The following is a 13,089-nucleotide window of genomic DNA, read 5'->3' on the forward strand; positions in this document are numbered from 1 at the left end:
GAAAATGTTTAATTTTTTAAACCTTGGAGTAAAAGCCTTTGTAACCATGACACAAAACGCAAAATAAATTTGTTGTACGAGATTCAAAGTTTTCTCATAGGAAAACACCCGATCAGCAAAGTAAAACAATCAGTATTGAGACAGACATATTTGCAGTTCTTATAAGGAAGGGTACTTGACTCAAAATATCAGTATAAAATCAAACAAAATACTTTATCAGGAGAGCAACATATGTAAACAGATAATTCACAGAAAAAAGAAATGTTACTTTTTCATCAACATGTGGGAAGATGCTCAACCTGACTCATAGGAGAAAAAGACAGACAAACTGAGGCATACTGTTTTCATCTATCATAGTGACAAAGTATATGAAAGTTTCTCTGCAATGTGTTGGATATCTGGAGAAACACCCTGGGTTTTCTAGAAGTGATTTAAATTGATAGCACCTCCTTCTGGAAGGCAGTTAGATAATAACTACCCAGAGATTCAGAGATTTCTCGCTTAAATAACTTCTAAGTCTGAAAGGTATATTCACAATTATGCACACTAGTACATTTATTATAGCATTGTTTTTATTAGTAGGGTTGGAAACCATATTTGTCTGCCAATAGTGCGTTACAGAGGTCTGAATAAACTAAGGAATGCTGCTATTCTATGAAATGTAATGCAATCAGGAAAAAGAGTGAGATTTGACGATAGAGGATGAGATGGTTGGAGGGCATCACCAACTCAATGGATGTGAGTTTGAGCAAGTTCCAGGAGATGGAGAAGGACAGAGAAGCCTGGCGTGCTGCAGTCCCTGGGGTCACAGAGAGTCGGACACGACTGAACTGCAGCAACTGACTCCTCAGTAGTGTTAAGTGAATGCACACTGAAAACGGCATGTGTAATATGTTGCCACTTGTGTGAGCGAAGATAAAGAACATAAATATTAGCATGTTTACAAGTGCAATGCAATGTTTGTATCTGGAAATATAACAGAAGAATTTAACAGCGGTGATCTTCGGAGAGGCATACTAGAGATTGGGAATCAAGCGATAGAAGGAGACTCAGGTCTTACTCTATGAACTTTTGCACATCTGAATTATTAACCGTGTAGACCACGGTTTTACCACCACCCCCGTACCCACACCCCCACACACACACACAAGGAAGGAGACAGGAGGAGGGAGGCAGGAAGAAGGGAAAGAAGAGAGAAGCGGGGAGGAAGGAAGGAACATAGGGGGAAAGGAGTGGGGAGGATGAAGACAAGGAGAGAGGGAGGCAGAGAAGCAAAATAAAAAGCAATTTGTCAGAAGCAGGACAACCTTCAAAAACGAAAGGAAAGAGTCCCTGATGGCAGGAACACACAATAGATTTGTCCCCTCTGGAAAACTGAAATTTTCTTCAGCAGAAAATAGCTATTAAACACTGTTTTCCTGTTTCCTCCACTGAGATGGAAACCTCAGGATCAGAACCTCAGGCTCCCAAGGGAAATAGCATTGATCCCTTAAGCCCCAGCTAAAAACTGCGTGATGGGAAGGAAACAACACACAGAGAGACTTGGTGACACATCAGCCTCCACCAGTTGCAGGAAGAGAATCTGGAGGCTGCTCCTAAGTAAGTAAAGCCGTATAATTTCCATTTTTCAGCATCAGCTGCATATCATTGCTGTGTGTCCAGGAAGTGGCCGAGAGAAGGGTCAGAGTCTAAGTTCCACGTGCCCCAGGACCAGTAGGAATAGACTAGAAATGGAGTGAGGGAACTCAGTGGGCTGAGCACTGCCTGGATAAGGACATCAGTGATTAAATAGTGAAATGACTCAATCGATCAATAGATCAGTCAGTCAGTATTTACACCCTTAATGTATTATTTGCATGTGTTATGATGGCTACTCGATGAACACTAATTCAATACCTGCCCGTTTGCTGGGAAGTTTACATAAATTTACTTACTTGATCTTCATGATTCTGCAAAACAGGCTTTACTTTTTCCCCTTTTTCTTCATTTTCATGAAGTTTTGCTTTAAAATAAGCATGCATTTACAAAAAGTTTCAAAGATAGTACCGAGAAGTCCCATGTATTCTTCACCAAGTTTTCCTTCCAAAGCTGTATCTTACATAACTATAGTATGACATCAAACCAGGATTTTTATATTGGTATATGTGACTGTGTGTGTATAGCTCTATGGCATCTGATCACATCTGTAGATCTGTGTTACTACTATCAAGATGTGGATCTACCCTATGTCAGATTCCAATAGATCTCCCTCGTACTGCACCTTGTAATCACACCAATCCCCTCCTGATACTCTGACAATCTGTTCTCCATCCCTATGATTTTGTCATTTTGAAAATGTTAGATAAAAGGAAACATCTGATGCTATGTGACTTTTTTACAATTGGCTCTTTTTCCCTTAGCATAATGCTTTTGACATTCATCCAAGTTTTTGAGAGTATCAATAATCCATGCCTCTTTACTGATGAGCAGTATTCCACAGTATGGATCTACCACCGTTTCTTTAAACAATCACCTATTGGAGGACATTTTGGTTGTTTACAGTTTGAGGTTATTACAAATGAAGCTGTTATGAAACAGTATTTTGGTATCATCACTGTTTTTTATTTTAGCCATTCCATTAGATGTGTAGTGTTATCTCATTGTATTCTAAATTTGCATTTTCCTATTGTCTAATGATATTGGATATCTTTTCATGTGCTTACCTACCTATTGTAGCCCTCTTTGGTGAATCGTCTATGTCATTATTCACTTTTACTTTGTTTTGTTGTTCTTTAATGTTGATATTGACAGTTTTTCATACACTCTAGAAATGTCTTTCGTCAAATATGTTTTATCAGTTTGAGTGAATGTGGAAACCTTATTTCCCTTTGCATCTCTTTACTCTCTTCATTTGGAATGTATTAGTACTTGTCATAAATGTTCCTTCCACATACACTGAGAACCACATTATACAGGGTCAAAATTTTTATTTTAGCTGTCAAACATAATTTATAAAACTTAAGGTAAGTCTACTGTATTTATTCACATCTTTGCTCTTTCCATGTTCTCTCTTATTTCATAATATCCCAAGATTTTTCCTTTTAATTCAATTAAAAGGAAGAGTTGAGTGGATAGGAAAACATGATGGAACTGTATGCTGTGTATCATTTCAAAGTAATGATATATGTATGTTTAAAGAAAGGGAAAGATTTAGTGTGAAAACATTAATCAAAGGATTGAAAGAGTGGCTATATTAATATCACACAAAGTAGACTTTACTGCAAAGAAAACTGCCACGGACAGTGAGAGATATTATGTAGTGGTAACCAAGCAAGAGAAATGGCAATCCTAAAGGCATAGGCACCAAACAGTGGTTTGTCAGCAACTATTCTGTGCCTTACCCAGAGTAAACACAGTAATTATTTTTTAAAAAGATAAACCAAAGAAAGCATGAATGTTTAACTTCTTTTTGATCCTAGCTGTGTGTTTTAGCTCTTTGAATCAGAGAGGCATACTAAAGAAAAATAAATAAATGCAGCTTCTTAAAAGAAAGCAGAGTAGTGTGCACTCATTTTGATAAAACTCTATGTAACTTAAGTAGCTGTTTTTCTACATTTCATAAATCTCTTCGTTTATTGATTCTTTCACTCGTTCGTTTATTCATGTATCCAGTTAAGCACTATTTGTAGAGGTAGGAATGTTCCCTAACGGCTGTGTTCTTGGAAGCTACAGTCTATGAGAAAATAGAAATTAAGCAAAGGTGTAGAAATAATCTTACAAAGAATTATTAAAACTGATATAAATCCTAAAGAACAAGACCCATGGCAGGAGGAAATGACACATTTGTGTGAAAACAATCCTGGAGGAAGAGTCATTCAAACTGAGACCACCGGAAGAGTAAGAGCTAGCAGTGGAAGTGCTGATAGAAGCAGAAAATGGACCACAGAGGATTTAAGGCAGCAGGAGGAACACGCCAGGCGGGAAGAGCCAGGAACGGAGGCGAGCAGGAACAGGAGGAATCGGGGAGGCTGGGGGCATGGTAACAAGGAGACAAGAGATGTAAGATGCGGACAGGGAGTAAAGTGGGGCACAATTGCACAGAATTCTATGGATGTGTCAAGATTTTTGGATAAAATAATTTGTAATTTGGTATATTGCAGTCTTTTAATAAAATTATATGGTGGGTGAAAGGAAGTAAAAATAGATAAAAATGTTTCTATGTGATCTTTCATTGACATGTTTATGAATCAGTTCGCACACTGAGGACCCAGCTTCTGGCCCGTGGCAATTTGCCCAAACTGTGTGTCAAGTTCTCGAAGTTGGGGAGCAAGCTTCAGCCACCTGCACGTTTGCCGGTAAAGTCTGAGTAAATTACGCCATAGGAAATATGCATTGATCCCACTGAAAAACCAAATATTATGGCATTTCCAGTTCCAGAATTAGTCTAAGAATCACAATGACCTTCGCTTTTTCTGTTTTTTCTTTGCCACTTTTCAACTGATATTCAATTTTGCCAGCCATGGAACAGAACAATGGCACTGAAGTAGCTGAATTCATTCTCCTGGGATTCGCTGGTCAACCCAAGCACTGGCATATCTTCTCCACAGTTTTTCTAGTGATCTATGTGGCCACCCTGGTGGGTAACATTGGCATGATCCTCCTCATCAAGATTGACTCTTCCCTTCACACCCCCATGTACTTTTTCCTCCAAAACTTGGCTTTTGTTGATCTTTGTTATGCCTCTGCTATCACGCCCAAAATGTTGCAGAATTTTGTGGGCACAAAAAAATCCATCTCATTCATAGGCTGTATGGTGCAATTACTAGTCTATGGGACTTTTATAACAAGTGACAGCTACATCCTGGCTGCGATGGCAGTGGACCGTTACGTGGCCATCTGTAACCCTCTCCACTATCCAGCAGTCATGTCCTGGAGGGCCTGCATTCAACTCTTGATTGGTTCATACTTCATGGGCTTCCTAAATGCTTGTGTAAATGTAAGTTTTACTTTCTCACTGAACTTTTGCAAATCCAATGAAATTAACCACTTTTTCTGTGATGAACCCCCAATTCTGGCCCTCTCATGCTCCAATATTTATTTCAACGTCATGGTACTTGCAGCCTTTGTGGGGTTTAACTTGACATTCACCATGTCAGTCATCATCTTTTCCTACATATTTATCCTGATCGCCATCCTGAAGATCTCTTCTGCTGCAGGGAGGAAGAAAGCCTTCTCCACGTGCGCCTCCCACCCGATAGCTGTCACCATCTTCTGTGGGACGCTCTCTTACATGTATCTGCACCATCACACCACAGGGTCTCAAGAGCAAGAAAAAATGGCTTCTGTGTTTTATGGGGTTATGATCCCCATGTTAAACCCCCTCATCTACAGCCTGAGGAACCAAGATGTGAGAGAAGCCCTGAAAGGGATAGGAAAAAAATACTTCAGGTTTAATCCTTGATTTCTGGTTCTCTACACCAGACGAACAGTGACAGTTTTTAAGAAATCAAAGCAAAGGGCCAAACAACATAAAGTTGCTCAACTTATTAACATGGAACTGAAATTTAAAGTAACAGTGAGATAGCCAACTTACACCAGAATGACTGGCAAAAATTGGAAAAGAAAAGCAATGCCTATTAATCGCTGTGATGTAAGGAAAAAGGATGCCCCAACATCCTGTTATCTCAGGATTGTTTCCTGCCACCTTTCTGCCCCTGGGAGTAATTTCTCCTTCCAGTGAACCCACAGTGCTTCTCTTGTATCAATAAATATTATTTATTTATCACTTCCTATCTAAATTATTTATTAAATATAAGATCTTCACTGTCGTTTATAAGCAATTGAAATACACTTTCTTTCATGACCTTTTAACATCTGGTATAGATCCTTAGATGCAGTAGGTAGTCTATGAATATTGAATGGACGGATGGATGGATGAATGATGATTAAAAAAAACAATACTATGAGCAGTTTTCTGACTGGAAGTTATGTGAGGATATAGCCTACCCTTATTGTCTCTGAACAGCAGTCTGTGGCTAGCAGCATTCAAATGACCAGGAAAAGCTTTTAAAGTGTAAATTGCTACACCCCAGTCCTAGAGATATCAATTCGGTAATATTAGGTGGAGCCCAATATCTTTAAGTATCTACATATATAGAATTGTAAATACTAGAATTGTAGATGCTTTAATTGCATGCTCCACTAGAAAGCAGTTTTTACGAGGACAAGATTTAGAATCTTTTGGAATGTGGTTTATGTCCCAACCATGCCATTCCCCAGAAGTGTATTTTTGGATGTTAATTGATTTTTCTAGCCTTGTTTCTCCAAGTAACAAGTATCTCATAAGATTTTTCAATGTGTTGGCTTCTTTGTTAAGAACAGAAAAGATAATGCATAGAAATTATAGTTCCTGACACTCATAAATTCTAGATAAATGTTAAAAGCAATGAGTGGGGTGTGTGTGTGTTCAGTTGCTCCTCACTTGTGTCTGGCTCTTTGCAGTCCTATAGACTGTAGCCCACCAGGTACCTCTGTCCATGGAATTTTCCAGGCAAGAATATTGGAGTGGGTTGCCATTTCCTACTCCAATGAGTAGTAACAAGGACTATTTCAATATGGGTATGACAGATATTACAAGAACAACCTCATCTCACACACACACACACACACACATACACACACTCAGAGTCGATAAGAATCCTCTTAAGATTTGCAACAAGAAAACTTTCCCCTCTGGGAAACTCCTCTCTCCTTCAGCAGAAAATTAATTAATAAAGATTTTTTTCCTTTGATCCTGTCTCAGCACCTGTAGTCACAGACACTCAAGGGAGCAAGTAGTAATCTCATAGACTTCAGCTATAAACTCTCTCCATGGGGAATTCATCTGGTGGGGGTGGCAGCCTGCCCTTGTCTGGGAAGAAAATCTAAAAACAGATTGCATGTTTCCTATTTAGCTTTGCATAATTCTGGAATATGAGGAGGAGAGTAAAATCTGTAGGATTAGAGCCAATACGCTAGCATAATTAATCCTAAGATTGACTAGAGCCATTTTATCATCAGCAAAACAAACTATAAATGGAGAGAGAAAATTACTAATGGCATGGATAAATCATAGAATGGCCCTGAAGATGACAGCTAAAATATTAGCTAAAAATGTTCCCCCCAACTGAACATAAACAACCCATACAGAATCTGAGCAATAAACCGACAAGGCCACTCCATGATTGAGACGGGCCAAAACAGAAAAAATGGCCACCCTGTGAGTTTGTCTGAAATAAGAGTGAGATGAGGACTCTCAGTAACCAGAAAAATAGCTGAACATTCTCCTTTTCCTAATAAAATGAGTAAATACCTCTTCTTTTTCTCACTTTAATTTTGTCACCTCTTAGGTACAAATTATCAAAATATTCAATCACTGCATTCCTAAAAATAATTTCCGAAATCCTTCTCCGACTCACCCAGCACAGGCCTAAATCCTGTCAGAGGCCTTCCCGGGTTCCTCTTGTCCAGCACTCTGGTCCCTCCAGGGACGATGTACGTGCTCTGGTGCTTGTTGGCTGGCGGGCACCGACAGTGTGAACTGAGGCAGGCGCATCTATTATTTCTCTTGAACTTTACTTCTGTTGTTATCTGTTTTTGTTGCAGAAAGAAATTAATATATGTCCATTTCTTTTTAACTGGAGGATAATTGCTTTACAATATTGTGTGGGTTTCTGCCATATGCTTCCCTGGTGGCTCAGTCGGTAAAGAGTCTGCCTGCAATGCGGGAGACCTGGGTGCGAGCCCTGGGTTGGGAAGATCCCCTGGAGGAGGGCATGGCAACCCACTTCAGCATTCTTTCTTTTTTTTTTGGTCTAAAAACTGTAATCACTTATATAGAGGTATGATTTACATTCAGTAAAATGTGTACTTTGTCATTGTACAAGTCAGTAATTCATGAGAAATGTATATTATTATGTGACCACCACACAAATCAAAACATAAAATAGACATCACCCAAAAAAATTCCTTCCTGGTCCATTACAGTTAATCCTTTCCTCTATACTTATCCGTAGACATCCCCTGATCTGATTCCCTCCATTACAGTTTGCCTTCTCTAGATTTTTTTTTTATTTTAATTGGAGGCTAATTACTTTACAATATTGTGATGGTTTTTGCCATACATTCACATGAATCAGCCATGGGTGTACATGTGTTCCCCATCCTGAACCCCGCTCCCACCTCCCTCCCCATCCCATGCCTCTGGGTCATCCCAGCACACCAGCCCTGAGCACCCTGACTCATACATCAAACCTGGACTGTGGGAGAAGGCGAGCGTGGGATGATTTGAGAGAATAGCATTCAAACACGTATATTATCATATGTGAAATAGATCGCCACTCTAGTATTCTTGCCTGGAGAATTCCATGGACAGAGGAGCCTGGTGGGCTACAGTCCATGGGGTCACAAAGAGTCGACACAGCTGAGTGACTAACTTTAACTTTCTGCCATACAACAACACAAATTAGTCATAGCTATATGCATATATATCCCCTCCCACTTGAGCCCACTTCAAATTCCCCATCCCATCCCTCTAGGTCATCACGGAGTGCCAGCCTGGGCTCTCCATGTTATATAGCAGATTCCACTAGCTATTTCTCATTTTTAAAATACAACTGGTTTTAAAAAAAGTTGCATTTAAAAGTTGTTCAAAGTTAAAAAACCTTAGCCCTACTTCCAACTCATCAACTTACTTAAATTGTTCATATATCCTTCCAGATGGTGTTCTCTTCATGTAAACACACACACAGAAATTTTTAAATTGAAAATCAGTTCACACTCCACTTGTTTTTCTGCAAAATGCTTTACTCACGTAACAGTATGTTATTAACATTTTCCCTAAGAATAATATAGATCTCTGTCATTCTTATTAGGTGTTTCATGAAGGTGAAAACTATGAATTAACTCTGATTTGTTTCAGCATCACCCTATCTATTGCCAAATTTTTGCTATTAAAGAAAAACAGCAATGCATAGTATTTTTGTGTTTAAGGTAAACTTTTTCCACCTTATTTTATCAAATAAGGTTATCAATCTGAGGTTGAGGGAACTTACAGGTCTATTAAACCACATACCTATTAATATTAAATGGCAGTTCCAAGATTCAAATCTAGATTTTTCCAGCTTCAAAGCCTATCCATTTTTCATTGCAGGTAGTATAAGATAAAGCCTCAAAGTTGCTTTAAATACAGTGTAATAGGATGCAATATAATTTGGACAATTTCAGAACATAGGTATTATTCATCCAATTAAAAGTCCCTTCCAGAGTTCCCACTTCTGCTTGAGATAGAGTAACAGGAACTGGATTTACCCTCCTGCTGGAAACAAGAAAGGCTGGACAAAATATATGAAATACTAGTTTGCAAGACACTGTGCATCAAGCAGTAAAGGACAGTGGTTCCTGAGAAGCTAAAAATAAATAAGCCCTAAAATTTCCCCAGCTCTCTGTTTTGAGTTCTTAGACCACAGTGCAGCGAGGGAAGACCAAGGAAATGTTTAGTGGGCTTCCTAAAGGAAATGGAGCTGAAAATTTGGAGATGGCAAGGCAACTAAAGTTTGCATAATAGAATGCTGTAGAAAGTGAGTTGTACAGAGAAAGAACCCCGAGATCTGCAGAAGATCCCTCGTCAGTTACTTGTGAAAGTGCAAGTGTTAGTTGTTCAGTCACGTCCAACTCTACGACCCCAGGGACGATAGCCCCCCAGGTTCCTCAGTCCATGGAATTCTCCAGGCAAGAATACTGGAGTGGGTAGCCATTCCCTTCTCCAGGGAATCTTCCTGACTCGGGATTAAACCCATATCTCCTGCAATGCTGGTGGATTCCTTACCATTTGAGCCACCAAGGAAGGCCATCAATTACCTACCTGAGTACTGATCAGTACACACACGAGGAAATAATTTGAGGGAGGGAAAGAAACTGAATAGATTATAGATAACAGTGCTTGATGCTCACACAAGGCTGGGAATACCATCTGTTCTCACGACCCGAATGAGAGAATCTCGAGATTCATGGTGCATTGCATTGGGTAGAGCATGCAGAAAGGCCTTGCCTCAGTAGCCCTAAAATGATCCCTGCTCTAGTTACAACTGATGAATCTACATAGCAAGACTCAAATGGATCAAGCAATTTCCAAGTAATTTAATGGTGCTCCAGAACAAAGCTCAAGAATATTTATAAGTATATAGCAACACACTTGTTAAAATTCACATGCCTGTTATCTAATAAAAAAATTACCATACATGCCAAAAATCAGGAAAACATGCCATAAGGAGAAGAAAATTCAATGGTCAAAACCAACCAAAATTGCCAAAAATGTCAGAATTAGCAGTCAAGAGCATAGAAACAATTATTCTAACTATGCTCCATAAGTTCAAAAAAGACAAGTAGAGATGTGAAGGACAAGCTTGGAACAATAGTGTCTGATGATTTAAAAAAATCAGCTACATTGAATGGGATTAACTAGAGTTTAGACATTCCAAAAGAAATGGCTAGTGATCTTGAAGTAATTGAAGTTATTCAAAGTAAGAGAAACATGACTCAAAAAGATAAATGAACAACACAGAGAGAATCATGGAACACCTTCAAGAAGGCAATATATGTGTAACTGGAATCCCTGAAGGACCAGAAAAACAGGTTTGGTATAAAAAAATTTTTAATTAATGCTGAAAACTTTGAAATTTGATGAAACTATAAAACCATGCATTCAATCATCACCAAAAAAAAAAAAAATCCCAAGCAAAAGAAACATGCAAAAACTACACCAAGGCACATCATAATCAAATTTTCCAAAACCAGAAATAAAGAGGAAATCTTAAATGCATCCAGAGGAAAAAAAGACACAGTAAGAGCCACAGAATAAAAGTAAGGATAAAAACAGGTTTCCTCCAGATCTGCAAGAGACACGTGCACCCCAGTGTTCATCGCAGCACTGTTTATAATAGCAATGACATGGAAGCAACCTAGATGCCCATCAGCAGACGAATGGATAAGGAAGCTGTGGTACATATACACCATGGAATATTACTTGGCCATTAAAAAGAATTCATTTGAATCAGTTCTAATGAGATGGATGAAACTGGAGCCCATTATACAGAGTGAAGTAAGCCAGAAAGGTAAAGACCATTACAGTATACTAACACATATATATGGAATTTAGAAAGATGGTAACGATAACCCTATATGCAAAACAGAAAAACAGACACAGATGTACAAAACAGACTTTTGGACTCTGTGGGAGAGGGCAAGGGTGGGATGTTTCAAGAGAAAAGCATCAAAACATGTATATTATCTAGGGTGAGGCAGATCACCAGCCCAGGTTGGATGCATGAGACAAGTGCTCGGGCCTGGTGCACTGGGAAGACCCAGAGGGATCGGGTAGAGAGGGAGGTGGGAGGGGGGATCAGGATGGGGAATACAAGTAAATCCATGGCTGATTCATGTCAATGTATGGCAAAAACCACTACAATATTGTAAAGTAATTAGCCTCCAACTAATAAAAATAAATGAAAAAAAAAAAACAGGTTTCCTCTCATAAACAATGCAAGTGAAAACTGGGTCGACGACTATCTTAAAGTGCTTAAGGGGAAAAGATGCTTTTATAATAGACTAAATAATTTCATATCCATCTTTTTTTAATACTCAGGCACACCCGTGAATCCTTTTGACTTTCAGTGAGCTGGAAAAGTGCCCATATAATGTTAAATCACTTTTCACCTTTTATTTAATTTGTTGTCCAGGTAACATTGGTGGCTCAGTGGTAAGGAATCCACCTGTCAATGCAGAAGACCTGGGTTCGATCCCTGGGTCAAGAAGATCCCCTGGAGAAGAAAATGGCAACCCACTCCAGTATTCTTGCCTGGGAAATCCCATGGACAGAGGAGCCTGTCAGGCTAGAGACTGGGGTCACAAAAGAGTCAGACATGAATTAGCAACTAAACAGCAATAAACAACAAGCCAGGTGGCTTAATTTTGGAATCAATAAAAGAAAATTAAAATGATTGACAATGTTTATGTCATCATTCCACCATGATTAAAGCAAATCTAGTCCTGTGATATTCTGGTATACCGTTTTGCCCTGCCTCCTACTATCTTCAAAACTGCTTGAAATAAGATACCAAACTTTGTTCATTTATATACATTATAGACTTTTCTCATGGAAGAATCTTTCATAAAGGTTGAATTGGAGCAAAATTGCCGCTTATTTTCTTGCTAAAAGGTTACTTATAGCTGTGAGTCTTTATTTATCAAGATTTGAAAGAAACAGAGATGACTTAGTTTGCATTATGCCCCATTTACCAAATTCTTATTTTGACTTTGATGATAGAATGTCAGTTATAGGGTTATCGATGTTCATGAAGATAAAACTTCTAATGATTTATCAAATCAATGTATTGTTTTCTCATCTACAGGCAATTTCTTAAGCTGCCCACTGATACCCTAGAGCTATTTGTCAGAGTCAGACAGGAGAGGCTTTAAGTGTGCTCACGTCTGGAGGTTTAGCAGCTCTTACTACAGTACATAAAAATAATAAACATTTCTCGTCAGCCCCAGATTTGGACCTCCTTAACTCCTAGAACTATCAAAACTGCTGCTGATATAATTGCAACTACCATCTCTTAGAATTTTCTCATTATTCCTTTTCATTTTTGTAACCTGTCACAGGATTAACTTTTGTTTTCTACATAGACCTGTTTTTCTTCAGTAAAAATGAGTAATATCTCTTCCTGTAACAGTAGGAATCCACAATCATCATCTTTCTCAATTTCCCTCTTTTCTAATAGATAATACAAGGATCAAAATAATTTAAAAATATATTGTGGGATGCATTTCTTCATTCATCTATTTCCTGCCTTGTTCCTAGAAAAAGCTTAAAGTGTATTGTGAGCTCTCTGAACATAAGTTTTTAAAATTTTATTAGAGAAACTTCAACCCACTGTAACAATACAAAGCAATTTTTATTAGATACCAGTCTATAAAAGTGATTTTAATGTTGAAACACCTATTAAATAAGTGGACAAAACATCCTAATTGAGGCAAATTATTTTATAAAACTTCATCATAACTGGTCAGAAA

The 13,089-nt window shown here is 38.5% G+C and overlaps 1 protein-coding gene across 1 annotated transcript; it reads left to right on the forward strand.

Moving 5' to 3' along the window:
* Positions 1-4,498: 4,498 nt before the first annotated feature.
* Positions 4,499-5,524, forward strand: LOC122450346 (olfactory receptor 5AK2-like). The gene has a single exon (XM_043482627.1). The coding sequence runs from the start codon at positions 4,499-4,501 to the stop codon at positions 5,438-5,440; it is 942 nt and encodes a 313-aa protein (XP_043338562.1). The 3' UTR covers positions 5,441-5,524.
* Positions 5,525-13,089: the final 7,565 nt, after the last annotated feature.

This window comes from Cervus canadensis, chromosome 11, assembly GCF_019320065.1.
Source record: "Cervus canadensis isolate Bull #8, Minnesota chromosome 11, ASM1932006v1, whole genome shotgun sequence".
Taxonomy (NCBI): Eukaryota; Metazoa; Chordata; class Mammalia; order Artiodactyla; family Cervidae; genus Cervus; species Cervus canadensis.

Excerpts from the sequence above, each read along its gene's own strand:
- LOC122450346 (XM_043482627.1), top strand. The coding sequence starts at position 4,499 with ATGGAACAGAACAATGGCACTGAAGTAGCTGAATTCATTCTCCTGGGA.